This window comes from Panthera leo, chromosome B3 (assembly GCF_018350215.1).
Source record: "Panthera leo isolate Ple1 chromosome B3, P.leo_Ple1_pat1.1, whole genome shotgun sequence".
In the NCBI taxonomy this organism is placed as follows: domain Eukaryota; kingdom Metazoa; phylum Chordata; class Mammalia; order Carnivora; family Felidae; genus Panthera; species Panthera leo.
In genome coordinates, this window is record NC_056684.1 from 20,794,130 (window position 1) to 20,812,018 (window position 17,889).

A 17,889-nucleotide genomic window follows, 5' to 3' on the forward strand; every position below is an offset into this window, starting at 1 on the left:
AGCTATGATCTTGAGGCAGACCTGTCTCTAATGCCATTGGACCCACAGGGGCAAAGGTCATTGAGGGAGGGAAGGCTGAAAAGGGTCAGTGCCCTGTGAGCTCAGAAATTCTGGCAGAGAGACAAAAGGAAGGGGGATCCCTACCCTGCACCTGCCTTTCTCTCCCCGCCCACTTCCCATTTTGCTGTCCCATCCCCAGTCCTTCAGCTCCAGGGGGGCTGTGGGCCCTCTAGGTTAACAGCAGCTCAACTCAGGGCTGAGAGGGGCCAGGCCACACCAGGGATGAAGGGACACAGGACACTCCTAGGGCGCCAGCCCAGGACCATGGAAATCCCAGGAAAAAGTTTGTCTCAAGCAGCCTTGTGTTTGCTTTGTAAAGAATTCATTTAACAGCTGCCTTCTGTTTTGTTTTGGTTGTTTTCAGATTTTATCTTTTCCCTTGATTTTTAGTTTCCCTATCTCACTCCGCCACGGCCTCCTGTGCTTGTCGGCACCGGCTCTCGCCACCTGGGCAGCTAGATCCCTGGAAAACGGACCACCGGTTAAAGCCAGAGGCCTTACAGACGGTCTTCAAAGAGCAGCCACACTCATTAATGGACGGCAAGGCCCATGCAGACACCAGGGTTTTGGTGGCTAAATTTTTGGAACACTCGAACTGTGCCCTCCCTCCCGAGGTACGGCACGTGGTGGGCACCTTTCGCCCGGCTGTCACGTCCGATGAGCACCACGTGGACGAGGCCATCTTCAGTGCCAATGTTCTGGACCAGGTGTGAACCAGTCACAGGTCTTGACATGGACACGGACAGGCCTGGGCCAGAGTGTCCTTGCTGGAGGCCACTGTGCATGCAAGGAGGGGCTGAAGCCCAGGAGTATCTCTGGGTGGCTCAGACGGGGAACTGCTGTCACTCTCTTGCGGAGGATCCAGTCCATTGTTTTCTTGGGGATGACACCTCCTACCTATTCCGGTGATGCAGAAAAATGACTCTCGTGGCCATTGTGAACTCTTTGGGTTTTTATCAGGCATGTAGCACCTGGAACTGGAGACACTAAGCATCTTCAAAATCATGGCCATCAAAAAGCAAAATTCTCCCTCACTTCTGATTTAGTTGAGTGTTTAGTGGATAGAGGAGGACAAGTAATGAGACCATTTTCTTCTATGGTTTGTATCACTCACTAGTCAACCCTTTATCATGTTCTGACTGGAAAGAAAATGGGTAATTCTAGCACGGATGGCAGCCCAGGCCCAGCTCTCTGCCCGCAGGAAGCAGGGCTGTTGTGGGAACAAATCATTATAGGGGGCCTCACGGTGGCCCAGGCCACCTCCAGGCAGCAAGCCGGTACGACAGGAAGCTTTCCTGGACACGTTCCCCCCCCACCCCCCGCCACCTCTGCCCCAGCATCACCTAGTCTCCTGGGCCTCCCCTCTCTACCCTCCCTACATGGGGTGCCCTCCCCACTTTCTCTCTGGCTCTCTGTCCATGGTCTCCTATTCTGTAGATACTTTTGGGGACCCCCTTTGGGGGTTTTCCCTGTGTCTGCCCTCCCCAGGATGGCCTGGATGGGTGAAGGTCTGGGGAAAGAGGCCTGTGTCCCAGGATCTGTGCACCTCTTGAGAAAGCAAGTCTCTGATGACCCAGAGCAGTCCCTTCCCAGCCAGGCAGTGGCCACATCTGCATTGGAGCTTGCAGGTTGTAAGTCATGTCTTTCTATAAAACACACACTGAGCTGGGGACATGGGGTAGGCAGGCCCAGCCTCTCTGCAATGGCAGCTTGGGCATCTCTGACTTTCTTGGTCCCCCTGCCCCTCATGTTCTGGCAACATTACCAGCTGCCACTTCCCAACAATGGCCCTGGAGCAGCACTGTCTTCAAGAACTTTCTGCGGCAGTGGGAATGCCTGTATCTGTGCCATCTACAACAGTGGCCACTAGCACCTGAGCTGTGGCCTGCATTGAACAAGGCAGCCCAGAGCTGACATGTCTGAACCAAGAGCCCAAGGGCCTGGCATGTGGAGCGCGGGGGGAGGACCCGACAACTGGCCACTGCTGCTTGGTGTTCAGCAGTCTGGGGTCTGCATGCTGTCCTCTGCCTTGCACCCCACTGTAGCCAATGTGCGGAGGGCACGTCCTTGTGATTGGAAGCTGGGGAGGGAGGGGCAGGGAGGGTCTGCAGCCCAGACGCCTGGAGCCCCCAGGAACTGAGGTGCAGGAAGCCTGCAGGGACAGTCAGCTTCGAACACTCTGCTTCAGTGATGGTCTTGGCCATTGCCTCCCTCACCTCTGGGTGAGGCAAGAGAGCTGAAAAAATACCCATCAAGGCCTTTTGATGCCAACCGGAATGTTTCCATCGGAAAACCCCAGAGATGAATTATGAGCACTTTATCCAGACTATAAAATGGGAAATCCCTTCTCTAATTTTTCTCAGCTGAGGGCTCTTGAAGTCCCTCAAAGCAAATCCCTTCACAGGTACAGTTAATTGATGGTTTTTCCAAAGTCTCCCCTGAGCCTGCCAGCAAAGCGTCCATGGCTGTCGCCCTGGCCTCTGAATTCAGGGCATTTTCAGTGTCTCTGGGGTGGGGAGCCAGAGCCTAGCAAGCTGCAGGGGTTTCCACCTGCATGTGGGGGGCCCACACTTGAGCCTGGGGGCCTGCACACAGCAGTGTCCCTGGGCCGAGCCCTAAGCCTGCAGTCTGAGGCCAGCCCCTTTCCTTCCTGCTCCCACCTCTGGGCTGGAGCTGGGGCATCAGTATTATGCAGCCATCGTGAGCGTGAGCGGCCACTGGGAGCCTGCCCTGCTGTTCTGTGGCTTTTGCTTCTCCTCCCTGCGGCGGGACACTGTTTTCTCCGCCATCTGGGTCTCTTGCTGCAGCCTCTGTCTCCATGTGGGTACAAGTGGGCACTCTGGCCCGAAGTCCAGAGGCCTGGACATTCTCAAGGGCTCTGCCCTTCTCTCATCCTTTCATGCTCAGTTTTGCATTTGCTCTCATAGTAACTCTATCTTGCAATTGAGGAAACTGTACCCAATTTTATACCACTCAGCTAGAACCTTCTGCCCATTCGTTCAGGGCCCCAGCTGGCCCACATGGGCTCTGGCGGGGCCCTGGGTCTTGGCTTCCAGCAAAGGTCCTGGGAAGAGAGGAATACCAATTAGAGCCACCAGGAATGAGCCAGGGACCCGACTCGCCAGTTCCAGTACCCAAGACCCTGCTCTGCTCAGCGGCATGTGGGAGCCAAGAGCCCCAGCAGCAAGCGCCCCAAGCCCAGACCATGTGGGTGCATGGCCAGGGGGAAAGCTGTTTTCCTTCCCTCGCTGGTGCACCCTCTCCTACCCCTCTTGTTAAAGCATCAGCAGGCCAGGGAAGAGCTTGGGCTGTGCCAGAAAGCTAAGGCATGGGACCCCCACCTGCAAAGGCCTGGGTCCTGGGCACTCTCCCTGCCTTTTCCCCACCACCCAAAGGAGGTCAGCTTGGTGTGGGGCCACAGCCTGTCCAGACACTGCCATTTGCCTGGGGGCCAAAAGAACACTGAGGTGGGGGAAGCTCTGGACCCCATCTCTGTGGCAAACAAGTGGGGACTCATCCTTCACAAGGACTTAGTCTCCTTCAGCTGGTGACAATGCAAATTAAATGCTTGTAACAAACCGTGTAACAGAAAGCTTATTTCAGATGGATGTGTTTCCCCTCCCCCCCTCAGCTGTATTGATTCACAGATGCTGCTATTAGGCAGAATTTATAGGAAATTGTTTTCAAGCCACAGGAGACCTGTTTGTACAACTTGAAGGTTGTATTTATTTAATGTACCTCAAGGTGTTTTCATAATGATCAGTGTTTTAATAAAAACTATTTCTGGCCTCTGTGTCTCTGGATCTAATTGGGACAGAGGCAGAGAGCCCATGTGTGCCTCTGAAGCCAGGATCTTGAGGAGGCAGCAGGGAGCGTGAGGCATCCGTGGCCGCCCGTGTCTCCCAATATCCTTCCAGAGAAGGGCAGGGGTGAGGGGGCAGAGGGCAGGTGACTACACACATATAGGTACCACCAGTGCTGGCCCAGAGCTGCCCCTCCATCTGTGCATGTGACATCCAAGGGTTCCAGGAGGAATGCATGCCACTGGCTCAGAGATCTCTTTCAATCTGAACTTTTAATGTGTATCAAAACCTTCTGCCCATTCGTGTGCCCCACCCCCCGTGTCATCTGCCCACAGATTTCCTCCCCAGAGTCTGTTCCCCTGCCTTGTCTTGGACAACACAACCACATACCCCTGGCTCTCCTGAGCTGAGGCCCTTTCCCTCCAGCTCCAAGGGCATGGGCCATTTCTGGCTAGATGTGAAGAGCCTCATCAGTAGCTCACAGCATGGAGAGCAGATCGCTTGTCAGCAGAGGTGGGTCCTACAAGGCCAGGTTCCCTAGATCAACAGGGGAACACCCATCACCAGGCCTTCTAACCAAAGCCTATGTTGACCCCTGCCTCCCCATGCCAGGGGACAGGCCACAAAAGACCCTAGAGGTAAGCAGACACCACTGGGATGGGTGGTCCATACACACATGTACTCACAACTCACCTCTTCTGGAGATCACTGAAATTTAAACCAAGAGAAGCACAAGGCTTCTCTCCCTTATTAAACTAGCAGCCCGTGTCCTCCCTGGGATGGGGTGGGCCAGCAGACCTGGTGACCTGTCTCCGTCACTGACCCTGTAGCCACTGCACGGCCAGCCCGGCCTGACATCTGGTGCCTGGAGCACCTACCTCTCCAACCTCACTGGAAAGGGCCCCCGGAGGCCCTGGCCTGGAAGGGGATGCCGTCAGCACATGGCACCGTTGTAGAGCCGTGCTGTGAGGTGTTGAGGTTGAGGGAAGCTGGGCATCCATTTCTCAGTTGACAAACCAGCCACGCACACAGCTTTTTTATTATGACTTCAGTTTATTAGTGATATTAGCGAGTCTTCCTAAGGTCGGCTGCATGCAACACACAGGTCACTCCTTGAATACAGTAATCCTAAAGCTTTAGTTACTGCATGGTAAGGCTTCTTAAGTCACAGTGTATTCTTCAAGGCCTGGGCCAAAAAAAGAGACTTCCAGACAAAATGACGTCGGTTAACATTGACCTCGAAGGAACTGAACTAGACTACGTTTCACCGTATTTACACACGCTGTAATACTTCTCGCGGTGACGCCTGGCTCGCCCAGTGATCTGCGCTCACCACTGGCTGCCCCTGGAAGGGCCGAGATTCCCAGGGTGGTTTTGGTTTTGGTTTTGGGGGGTGGGGGAGGGAGCTCGTGTGTGAATGCGTGTGTGTAGACAGAGATTTTTAAATAGAGGGCAGAAGCTGTGCCCCCCGTCCCTGGGAGAAGGAGCCAGTGTGTCCCGGCAGGTGGGGTCTGAGGGGGAAGGGGTGGCCTCGAGGGGAGGACAGGAGCGGCAGGCGTGGCGACAGGTCATCTGAAAACCCTGGAGTCTGAAGAATGGCTTGTCAAAGTAAAAGTCAAAACCGTGAGATTATCTAAATAAATATGGAGTTTCTGTGTTGTAGCCATCATCTTTTATTTAACTCAGGAACGTCTCCCTCCTCTTTAAATACAATCACATGTTCCCAGACGTCACTTACAAGTCACACCCCGAGAGCCGGCCGCAGCGGCAGAATCGGCCCATTCGGGGCTGTTCGGGACTGTCAGGGTGCCCTCCCCCGAGGCACCCCGGGCCCCCAGATGGGTGGGGGGGGGGGCAGAAGGGACGGCCACTGGCCCCCCAGAGCTTGCTGTCCTCGCGGGGCCCCTCCAGGGCCGTGTCCGCAAGCGCCCACGTCTGCTCTCCACGGCTTCAGGGAGGAAAGACACACTCCACACCACACAGAGCTACAGACAAACACCCTTGTCCATCGCAGTGAGGAAACGGGTCAGAATGCGGCAAAACACTTGACTGTTCTACACAGATTGGTTCCTGTGACTCTCCTTGGATGAAAAGATACCCCTTTTTGTCCAAAAAAAAAAAAAAAAAAGAAGTGGGTCGTGAGGGCACACCCTTCAGAGAAGCCAGTGTCCTTGGGTGGGCTGTGGGGTCAGGGGTCAAGTCCTGGGTCCAGCCTTCCAGCTCCTCTGAACCCAGGTGGGCTGGGCGGTGCAGGCTGGGTGGGCCTAGATGTACAACGGGGTCTCCTGGCCCGTGAGGAGCCTGAACATAGCCGCAGGCATGGTCTTCATGTGGATCTGTCAATGAGAGACAGGGGCTGAACAGACTCTCGCTGCTCCCGGCTCTCCCCTCCCCTTGAAGGCCTCTCTCCTCCCCCTGATGCAATCAAGTGAGAACAAACACTCCAGCAACTGGCTGGCTGCAGAAACCCCCCGAGGGTTTTCTGTGCAAAGTACCAGCTTTCAGAGTACAGGAGAAATGACCTCGTCAATGGAGGTTTAGAAAGCATTTCCTGACACTGTATGCTCTTACTGGACCTCCCCATCCGGGTCTTCAGAGGGTTTCACACAAGCTCAAGTGCTAGTTTTTTCTGCAGCTCAAGCTGACAGCAGAAGGGCAAAAAATCAGATTTTTAATTGTGACTATGATTTGCCCACTCAGCTGGAGGCAGGCTGGGGGGTTCCCAGGCCTCTGAAGCCCTTCCCACGCAGCCAGGGAAAAGTGAGGGTTCTGGGGTCTGAGAATATATGGAGGAGGGCCAGGGACCTCGGGCCCCTCCATCCTTTGGGGTTCAGTTAGCAAATGAGCCTTTGGGGGCCTGGCCTCCCTCCCTGGATCCAAGGGGGCCCGGGGGGCACAAGCAAGGCACAAGATGGCCCCCCAGGGAGACTGCCCTTGTGGGGCACATCCCCCCAAATCCTGTGAGGGCACTGGGAAGAAGAATGAGACCAGTGGATGCACAGAAAAGGTGGTTTCTGCTCCAGCAGGGCCAGCCCAGGGCTGTGCCAGGCTCAGGCCTTGGGGCTCTGGGAGGTGTGGCTGGCACGGGTGCCACTAGCTTCACCCTCCTGGGTGCCCAGCAAGAGGTAACCTATGGCAGGGGGGGACGGTGCATGGTGTGGCCTTCCCGGGGGCCGCCCTTCCTCAAGCAACCAGGTCTCAGGCCCTTGGGTGACCAACCCAGAGAAGCCAGTTGTGCAGATGGCTTTTACAGTGTCACCTGCCCCCTGCCTGTCCCTGCCCCTAGGATATGTTTGATCAATTTAGATTTTAGTGCACCCAGCACCCCCAGCATGGCTTTTTCCACAAGAATATTCTGTGTAATTCCTCAATCTGAAACCCACCCCAAACCTCAAGTCTTGTTATCGAGGAACTAATTTTCCAAATGTGTTCAGGGATGGTGGAAAACACAGGCAGATACTCCAGTCTTCTAGCCACACCCTTGGCCGCTTTTGTGCCTCTTTGAATATCAATTCATCTCAGGTCTGAAGAGCTGAAAACATTTCTCCTTCACTCCACTGGCTTCTTCATAGGTGTTGAGGCTGATCGCCCCAGTGGGGTGGCCATTTCAAACATCAGATTTTCCTTCCTTGGAAGCCCTTTGTAAAAAAGGACACTAATGGTGCCAACCTGGCCCCCTCTCCCTTTTGAGAGCCAGCCATCAGCCACCATCAATCTATGGGAAAATAGGATTCCTTCCCCAGCCTGGTAGTTTCACAAAAAACAGAGTAGACCCCAGGAATTGTGGTCAGAAACCCCCTCAGAAACAGCATCCACCCAGGGACCAAGCTTCACCCCCAGTGGCTACCAAAATGGAAGCCACACTCTTCCCCACATGGCCACAGAGCCTGAGTCTGCTCTGCCCAGCTCAGCCCTGGGGGGGACCCCCAACAGCCCTCAGAATTAAATGCAAACTCCCACCCAGCACGGGCCCCTTTGCAACAGACCCCTCTTCCGACCCACTAGACACACTCGTGCTGGGTGAGGCCTCCTTCTGTTTCACATACTCCGAGCACCTCACTTCTCACCCCAAATTACCCTGTTCACCTGTGAACTCCTTGAGGAAAACTGTGCCCCTCTCCTCCTACCCTTGTCCACCTCAGGCTGGCATTGCTCCGATGCCAGAAAGAAGTAGAAGAGGAGGAAGGTTAAAGCCAGAGAAGCAGGAAAGGGTGCATCAGCCACAGCTGGCCTGCTCTGTGGATGGGAAGACGGCAGGAAGCAGGCGGAGCAGTGACCCCACTTCCGGGGTGGCCAGAGCCTCGTGCCCTGGAAGGGCAGGGGTCCTGCAGAAGGAAGAGCTCCCAGACTGAGCATGCACATCCAGTTCTAGAAAAGGCACCAGCCACCTTTGCCCTCCTGTCGGCTGCACAAACAGAGCCAGAGTGAACAGCCAAATGCAGCTGTTCAGCCTCGTCACAGGTACACCCTGGGTGAGAGGCCCAGCCCAGCAGCTCAGTGGGTGCCCAGGGCTCCCTAGAGAGGGGGTGGGTCACACAGGTCAAGGTGGAAGCACATGACTAGCACAGACACACTCCAAGATTCCAGCAAGGATGGCTCTCCTGAGAAGGCAGGTATTCCTGGGCGGGGGCGGGGGGGGAACCAGTGGCTTTCCTGAGCACCTCACATACCCCACTCAGGACAGCTGTCAGTCATGGAAATGTAGGGCCCAGATGGCCTTGGACTCAGGTTCTAACTCCAGCAAAGTGACAGGCATGGCCTTACCTCTCCAACTGAGTTAGAAAGAGCCTGGACTATCTTCTCATGGGCTGTGGCCACCACACTCTGCCCGTTGATCTCAATGATGCGGTGGCCGACTCGGACGCCTCCTCGCTCTGCGATGCCCCCTCTCATGAGGCTGCAGATCTAAGCAGACACGCATCAGGTCAGCATGCAAGTCCTCACCATGCCCACAAGGAGCTCACTGCTGTCCCCAAACACGGAAGCAGGGAAATTAATCATGCAGAAAGAGAAACCCACAGGACAACTGCTTATGTATGCAATCTGCTGACTCACCAACGGGCACATTTATGATTTGGAATAGGCTAAAAACAATAAAGTCAACAGCTTGGCCTGTGGGAGACCCTTGCAGGCCCTCAGATTCCCTACAGTGGCCCTGCCCCCTCAGCCATCCCAGAGCCTCTGTTCCTGGGTCAGGGGAGTATGGAGTACTGGTAGTGTGTGCAGTTGAAGCACATCCTACAAGATTCTCCACCAGCCACACTCTGCTCCTCTTTGAACTGAAGAAATCACTGTTCCCACCTCAAGAGGAGGGGATGCATTCACGAGCCAACAAACAGAAAGAGCTGGGGGAAATGATGAGGGCCCTAAGTTTTGTGAAATGCACCCACTTGTGGATTCACTAAAGACAGTGGCATCAGAAAGGTGGACGCCCGCCCAGACAACGCAGAGAGGGCAGCAGGTCCCAGATGGGAGCTGCTGGCTCAGGGAGAGGAGGGGGGCCAGTTGCACTCTGATGGCTCCACAGGAGCAGTGCCCAAGTCCTGGAGATGCGGAGGCAGGCGGGGGCAGAGAGGACACCAGGTGCCTCCCCACCGCACTTTCCAAGGACCCAGTGCAAGGGCAGAAGCAGGTCCAACAGCAGGGACCCTGGAGCTGAGGCATCCTGAGAACCCGCTGGCCACCGGAGGTCTCTCCTGCCTGCCCCACCCTGGCACCTGACCATAGGCACTGCGGCTGGCACTGCCTAGACCTCAGCTGCCCCTTCCTCAGCATTATCTCAGAAGCCCTGGAAGGCTGCACCCCACCACCCGTGCTGGAGAGTGAGCCAGGCAGCAGAGGCCTAGGCTGCCAGGACCCCGTCCCCAGAGTGCCCAGGGGCCACCCACGTCATCTAAAGGCCTCATGGAATTCACGGTGGCCCTTTATCCTCACGGTCTGCTTTCCTCAATCAGGAAACACTACCAAAACAGTTCTCATCTCATTGAGGATTTTGTGACTTTTTTGGGCATCTTTAGACTTGAAAAGGCAGGGAACCCCAGCCCAGAGTCAGGAAGGGTCATTCTGGTCAGTACCCTAAGAGGTCAAGGGCCAGCCTGCCAGCAGGAGGCATAACCACAGGTGGTGGAAGATGCAGGGGGACAGCCAAGCCCTTCTTCCTGACTCACTGTTCTTTTCATTCCATAGCAAGGCTCGACATGACCCAAGACTCTCCTCCATGCCTTGTGGTGCACACCCCCTGCCCTCATCCTAAGGACCACTGCCTGTGTCAGGCCAACTCCTCATCCAATCCCTTGCCAGTCCTGCTCATTCAGCTGGGGCCTCTGATTTCCAAGGTTGCTGGGGGGAATGACCGTCCCCTTAAACAGGACAGCTCTCCCCCACTTGCCTGCCTCCCCTTCTCTCCCTTAGGACCTGGCATGGCAGCTTTTTAAGGCCACCATAGGCTTACAAGGCCACTGACCACAGGCTGGCCCTGGCATCACATGCAGGATTCCCATCTGTCATTTGTTTTGTGGATCCTGTCTTGTCACTAATGCCACTAATGTTAAGTTGGCCTTTCTAAACCAACTTAAAAAGTGGGTCCCTCCCAACCTTCAGGGTCCCTGTCTTTCTGGTAGAGGACATATATACAGACTGATGTCATAGTCCCAGGCCACCACTGCCCAGGCAACTGGACTCCTGCCCAGAGCTGGTCACAGTACTGGAACCTGAGCACTCGGTACAGTCCAGGCTCAACCATGGGGTAGGCAGAGGGAGAGAAGCAGGGTGAGCCGTGGCTACCCATTTTCCAGAAACGGGGAGCTCCCTGCCTGCCTGACTGCCCAAATTCTCCATACAAGAATTAAGGAGTAACTCCTATTCTTTTCCTCCCCCCTCCCAAATGATTTAAGGGCATTTTGTCCCCACTGTAACTGTTTCTCTGAAGATCCTGAAGAAGGTGCTTTGGGGTGACCTGGTTCACTTCCCAGCCTTACCAAGAAGAACCCAGTTTGCTCCCGGCCACAGCAGGGAAGGAGACACACCAGAGAAGGTGCAATCTTCAATCCCTGGTGGCAGCTTCCTGCATAGTCACGGAGGTTCAGGACAGAAGGTGAAGAGGGAGGAGAAAACAGCTCTGCACCCTCAGAGGGAGTTGCCGGGAGGATGGATCCCAACCCTGGCAGGTGACCCCGGCTGGAATCTGGGGGTCAGGCAGATGGAGAGGACAGAAGGGGAGCAGGAAGTGTTGAGGAGAAGGCCGTGTGCACACACAAGCACACACATGCACACACACACACTGGTCCCAGCCTTCCCAAACGAGGTGCCCACAGGAACCAGGGTGTGGGGCATTCCAACTTCACGGGGTGCACTTCCGTGGGGGAGAAGGCTGGTGTCTCCCAGTGGGAGACATCTTGATTTCTTGAATGGTGGTGTGGAAAGAGAGAGGAAGGATCCATTTAGAAACAGTGTTAAGTGGGTCATCCGTGGCCTGTCTGCAAACTAATGCACTGTACTCTGGGTGTAATGAAGCTGAAAATGGAAAAAGCACTTGTGCAAGACTAACTCAGATATCAGCAAACTTTTCCAGAGGATTCAGGGGAACTTGGCTGTGTGGCACACCACTGTCAGCGGGCACAATGGTCCCTGCAGTCCTAGTCAGAGGAGAGACTGGCTGGCCCACCACTGAAGCCCTAATCAAGGCTTCAGGAGCACTTACATTGGTTACTAATGCCCTGGGCCCTAGATACAAACTTACTGGCTCCTGCACTGCTCATAAATGCTGTCAAATCCATGCACACGCTCCCCCTGACACCCTCCCACTGCATACAAGCGTCTGAAGGTGGGCAGTGGGAGTGTGGGTCTGCTCTTCCCAACAGCTGGCCTCAGGCCCAATCCCTGCTCTGCTCCAGCTGGGAGTGTGGAGGGCAAGTTACTTCACCTCCCTGTCCCTTAGTCCTCTGTGAAATGGTGACAGAAAATGCCATTCCCTAACTGGACCAGCCTTGCAGACACCAGCTCCACAGGGATGCCCTGTGGTTGTGGCTCCATTTCCTGGTTCCTAGAACTGACAGACAGATGGACTGACACCCCAGACAGATGGATCAGGGGGCCTCCGAGTACTGGCAACAATGAAACTAGATAGACTGGAAAAATGGAAGTCCTGCACACCCATGTTTAGAGCAGCATGAGTCACTACAGTCAAAAGGTGGAGGCAACCCAAACCCATCAATGTCCATTGATGGATGAGTGGAAGACCACATGGGGTCTATTCCTACAATGGAGTATCATTCAGTCCTAAAAAGGAATGAAATTCTGACACATGCTATGAGGTGGATGAACCCTGAGGACATTATGCTGGGGGTCAAATAGGCCAGTTGCAAAAGGGCAAGTGCTGTCTGATCCCACTTATTTCCATAAAGCACCTGGAGTAGTCAAGTTCACAGAGGCAGAAGATAAAATGGTGGCTTCCAGAAGCCGGGGGTGGGGGGGGGGGTGCGCAGGAATGAGAAGTCAGTGTTTGGTGGGTGCAGAGTTCCACTTTTGCATGATGAAGAGTTCTTGAGATTGGCTGCCCAACTGTGTGAATGTACTGAGCACTTGAAAATGGGTAAGATTATAATCGAGGGGCTCCTGGGGGGCTCAGTTGCTTAAGCGTCCAACTCGATTTCAGCTCACGTCATGATCCTATGGTTCATGGGATCGAACCCCTCTAGGCTCTGTGCTAACAGGGTAGAGTGTGCTTGGGATTCTCTCCCTCCCTCTCTCTTTCTCAAAATAAATAAACAGTGTTTTAAAAGATGATAATCAATTTTATCACAATTAAAACAAAACAAAAAACGGATGTCCTAGGAGACAGCTGGGGCTAAAGAAAAGGGGGTGAGAGAGGCCGATTCTACAATATAATGTAGCTTCTTAGCCACATGGGGCCTCTCGTTCTGGAGGAAAGACAGGGTCACTAAGCTCCAGGAGGAGGCCAGAGCCCAGGCTAGCACGTCCCCCAAACACACGTGTGCACACACATACAAGCACACACATATGCACATACACATATGTGCACATGCACACTGACAGCTGTGCAGAGGACCCCTCCCTCTCACCTCTCATGGGACAGCACCAAGATTTACTGAGACGCCCCAGTGCTGGGACATCCTTCAGCTAACTGCTTACCCTGCACACTAACCACTGCCACCTGGTGCAGGAAGTACTTCTGTAGTGATCAAGGCAGGAAACCACAATGGGTCTGCGCAGGAGCTGACTGATGCCGGTCCCAAGCCAGGCATCCTGCCACCATCCACCCAGCTGTGGTCAGGTGCTATGGAGGCTGAGGGACTCCCTGGTCACAGCTGGCCTGCTTGGAGGACACTGGCTGCCTTGTGGCTGCCCCAGGCCAGCTGGAGCCAGGTCTCCTGGTGGGGCTTGGTGAGGGGAGAAGGGCACATCTGAGAGCCTCACTGGCCCTGGGGACAGGAGGCTGGTGGTCATGAGAGAGGCGCCACCCAGGGGAGAGCTCCAGTACTGCAAGGCAGCAGGACACTACATGGAGGGAAAAGTTACCAGGCCAGGCCCCTGTGGGGAGGCTGGGTGAAGCCACCCGAACCTGAGCATGCTGTGAGGGGTAAAGGATAGCTCTCCTGTCCTCAGAGGAGGCCGTTGGTCAGGAATAGCCAGCACCCTCAGGCCTCCAGAATGTTCTCCCAAACACTCTCCTCCCACAAGGCCCTTGCTGAGCGATGGAGCCCGTGGCACTCATCAGCCCCCACAGATGACTGACGTGGCTGAGCCGTGGCTGTGGTGGCAGCTGCCTGGTAGATGGGCCTCACACCTCCCAAACCTTCCAAGAAGCCCCCCTGCTCTCCTCACTGCCCTCAGCCTCCCAGCCACTTATTTGGAGCTGGCATGGCCAACCCCACCTGCAGAGACCCCCCTTCATCCCTCCTCAGTCACCTGCCTTCTTCCCAGCTACTCCTCTCCCCTGTCTCTGAGAAGGAAGGCTCATGCTTCACCTCAAACCCCCATATCTGTCCTCACCACTACTTCCCCAAGGACGTGTCCCTTTACTTTCCTGCTTGCCTTAATTCACCACTGACCAAACGCAAACAAGAGGCCCTCCCCTTCCAACCCCCTATCCCCAGCCTCCTCCACCATGGTCCCAGATGGCCTCACTAGCTGTGTGACCAGAGCAAGTTACTAAACCTCTCTGTGAGGCAGCCACCTCCTCACCAATACCCATGCTCCTCCTCGGGCTGTTGTGATTTTTTAAATGTTTATTTATTTATTTTTGAGAGAGAGAGAGAGAGAGAGAGAGAGCGAGCACAAGGAGGAGAGGGGCAGAGAGAGAGGGAGACACAGAATCCGAAGCAGGCTCCAGACTCCGAGCTGTCAGCACAGAGCCTGATGCAGGGCTCGAACCCATGAACTGTGAGATCACAACCTGAGCTGAAGTCCGAGGCTCAACAGACTAAGCCACCCAGGCGCCCCAGGCTGTTGTGATTAAACAAGCTGAAGAAAGGAAAAGTGTTTGTGGGGAGGAGGGGCACTGGGCTTGTTCTGGGCTCATAGTCCCCAAGAACAGGCACCTCCCTCAGCCACCAGACAGGAACCCAGAAGGGAGGCTCCTCCAGAGAATGATACTCAGGTAGGCCCTAGAAGGCCACTCTCAGCCCCTCCCTGAGCACGGAGCCCATGCCATCCACGTAATGTTCACAGCAGCCACAGGCAGAGACCCCAGTCAATTTTTTGCAGAGGCCCTGGGGTAGCCATTTGTGCCCAGGGCACCTATGTATGTAGGGTGTTGGCAGGGCAGGGCCAGGCCAGACCACCAACTGGCCTCCTCCTGGGGCAGACACACTGTCCTGGACAGAAGTCTCAAAGGGGATGCAGACATGGGCACCTATGCCTGGGTGCAAGTGCCTGGGTGCCTGGCTGGGCACCTATGCCTGGGTGCAAGTGCCAAGGGGCCTTTCTCTGCAGAAAAAATGTCTCAGTGTACTTGATAGGTTTTCTTAATTACTTTCACAACGACATTTCGAGGAAAGCCCAGAGAAGTTAAGTGACTCACCCAGGGCCACACAGCTAGGAAGGTGCAGCCAACATTGGCCGGATGGCCCCATACCCTTCCCTTCTTTGTCATAGGCACTGTTGGCCACCTTCCCAGCCTGCCCTGCGTTTTGTGGTGTGAATGACTGAGTTCTGTCTGGCCGGGGAGGGTGGTCAGAAATGGCAAGGGCCACACCCATGTCCCTGTCTTCCTGCAGGTGCCAAGCAGACACACAGCAGCTAGTGGGGGCCACTGAAACCCAGGTGAGGGCAAGCCTGGGCCCCTCCCAGAGTGGCTCTGTCGAACAAAGACCCCTCCCACCGTGGACTATGGTCTGAATGAGAAATTGGCTCTTAGTGTGTCGAGATCTGGGGACTCTTTATTATAGTGGCAAGTGTGTGCTAACATGGAAGGGACAGAAACGGGCCTTAAGCCCAACCCCTGTAACTCTCCCCAGCCCCGTGCAGCTCTCCACATTTCTGCACCAGACAGCAACAGGGAAAACTGTGACTCATTTACAGTTGCCTTTCTAGAATGTTCTCCCATGGTGTTTCCTCTGTGGCCACGGGTGGGCACACACATCCTCCCCACCACCTGACACTGCTACCACCTACTGCACAATCTCTTCCTCAGGTCTTTAATACAAGGGCTGCCTTAAGCAATCTGGAAATGACTGGCCTCCCCTCTTCTATCCTCCATCTGCAGCCATGTCTTTGCCCACCAGGACCTTTGCAGGAAGAATATCCAAGGAAATTCACCACCAGAGCTTTGGCCCAAGGAACACGCAATGTTTGGGCAGACCAACACTCACTCAAGCCCAGAATCACCTCCTCCTGGAAACCCTCCTGCTTCCTCAGTGCCTGACATGGTGCAGACACCTCACAAATGGCTCTGGGTGGGTGAATGAATGAGCAAATGATTGAATATCTGTTTGTTGAACACAGGGAGTCAGATGTTGCCATTGGCTGTATGTGTCCAGACTGCACTGGGGAAAAAACTCCTGCCTCTCCTCCAAAGCAGGCGTTTGCCGAGAACAGCCATGACAGCGACAAGGATGCTTCACGTAGGGCCTGAGGACCCATTCCTAGGCCACACGTCAGCCCTCCCTCCCGGCTCAGGCCTGCCCTGGGAGCTGCTGAAAACTCCTGCCCTGTGTGGCCTGGCTGCTGGCCATCGTGCCCACCAGCTGGGGCCTGTCCCATCAGATGGGAGCGGTCTCAGGGACAGAGTGGGTAGAGAGCGGCCACCCCCCAGCCCCCTGAATCTGGGCCCACATGTGCACAATGAAGGTGGCCAAGGTGGAGAGGGCAGACTCACGATCCCGTTCTGCACGCTGAAGCCCAGCTGGTACTTGAGGTCAGGCCGCTTGATGAGGACCGTGGTGACTGGCGGACAGCTGACGATGTTGAGTTTCACCTGCGTCTGGTTCTTTAGACCCTGCAGAGCGGGGAAGGGGTCACGAGGGAGCCTTAGATGCCACCTACCAGCACACTCTCACAGGCCTAGACCGAGGAGGAGTCGGCTGGCAGGGGTTGGCCCCTGGATCCGGTGGGTCAGTCACCTCTCGGCCTCTACGTCCCTCTGTGCTACCTGTACACGGGGCCACTGGCTTTCCCACGTGGCAACGGGTGCTGTGGCCCACCGTGTTCTGCTGTGCCCTCTGACCCATGTGAAGACAAGCTGCTCCTGGAGCCGGAGGCCAGGCCCTGAGAACCACTGTACACAACCGAAGAGACAGTACCAGGGTCACCCTCCGAGGATCACGGGAGGGGCCCTCCCCACACTGCATGCAGAGGAGCACTTTCTATCTGGAAGGACCATGGGGAAGCCTTCCTCCAGACAAAACTGCTGATGGGTCAGGAAGTGACAAGCTCAGTGAAAATCTGTAAGCCAGGGGATCTAGCATCCACACAGAGACTGGGCCAGCTGCAGCCAAGGGTGACCTCAGGCCCCAGAGAGGATGCACCCCAGGCCCCTATTGTGAGGTCAAATGCGGGGGTGAGGTGAGGAGGTGGGGGGCAGGCCTCAATGTGGTTGCAGTTTCAGCTTGTTCCTCTGGCTGGTCGTGAGCCTTGGATGCTGCTCAGAGCTGCCTGGATATAGTGGGCACCCTGCTCCCTGCACAGCCCCATCAGAGCCTGGGTGACCAGGTACCCCAGGAACTGCAGCCCTCGGAGAGAAGCTCCAGGCAGACAAAACCTCTGGTACTGCAGACTGAGGCCTTTCCTGTGTCTACCATCTGTCTTCCTAGGTGGTCACTCATCAGGCAGACGCTCTGCTGGGCTGGCTTTGAGAGCCGGCTCCTGGGATGCTCTGGCCTTGAGAATGCCCTTTATCTCCCAGGTTGACAAGGGAGGGCAGAGGGGTGTCCTCCAGCACCAAGACCTTAGCAGATGAGGAGGGAACAAGCCACAGGGGCTGGGGGCAGACCACAAACAGAAGGCCACAGGATGGCCCCCAAGCAGGCAGAACCGTCTGGAGACCCTGGACAGAGCAAAGGCAATGCTGTGCCAGGCCTCCTGGTCTCTCTGCTCTTTCTGTCCTGGGGCTCTTGGAGACCTGGTTTAGGTGTGAAGACCCCCCCCCACCCCAGTCCCTGCAGGGGCGAGCAGCTCAGCATCTTCCAAAAGCCCAAGCTCACGGGTCGGATGGTAGGAGCAGCCTCCCGGCTCTCACACCCATGCAGGGTGACCATCCCTCTCAGTATGCCCCAGAAACGGGACTCTTGGAGTTAACCTGAGAAAGTCCCATGCAAACCAGGTCACCTTGCATCTGTGGGTCCTCGGCCCTTGCCGGGGGTCCGTGTCCCTCAGAACTGGCATAAGTGAAACCAAACATCCCCTTTTCACCCCAAGGGCAGCCCAGGTCCTTCTCTGATTTCAGTGATATGGTGTAGTCTTGGGGTCAACATCACTGGGTGGGTCTGTCTGCACCTGTCTCCTCATGTGTCAAGGGGGGATTACCATGCAGTGAGAATAAAACAAGGCAGGGGCCCTGCGTGCGCAC

At 55.5% G+C, this 17,889-nt stretch overlaps 2 protein-coding genes across 9 annotated transcripts in view; one reads left to right on the forward strand and one right to left on the reverse strand.

The window, feature by feature from the left end:
* Positions 1–3,885, forward strand: part of FAM189A1 (family with sequence similarity 189 member A1) — a 447,576-nt gene extending 443,691 nt beyond the window's left edge. For both annotated transcript variants that reach the window (XM_042941212.1, XM_042941211.1), the window contains one exon: positions 451–3,885. In XM_042941212.1, coding sequence (XP_042797146.1) covers positions 451–773 — 323 coding nt within the window. In that variant the 3' untranslated portion in view covers positions 774–3,885. The remainder of the gene's footprint in view (positions 1–450) is intronic.
* Positions 3,886–5,520: 1,635 nt separating this feature from the next.
* Positions 5,521–17,889, reverse strand: part of APBA2 (amyloid beta precursor protein binding family A member 2) — a 266,467-nt gene continuing 254,098 nt past the window's right edge. For all 7 annotated transcript variants that reach the window (XM_042941220.1, XM_042941215.1, XM_042941219.1 and 4 more), the window contains 3 exons: positions 16,201–16,320; positions 8,628–8,768; positions 5,521–6,199 (listed from right to left, as the gene is read on the reverse strand). In XM_042941220.1, coding sequence (XP_042797154.1) covers positions 6,128–6,199; positions 8,628–8,768; positions 16,201–16,320 — 333 coding nt within the window. In that variant the 3' untranslated portion in view covers positions 5,521–6,127. The remainder of the gene's footprint in view (positions 6,200–8,627; positions 8,769–16,200; positions 16,321–17,889) is intronic.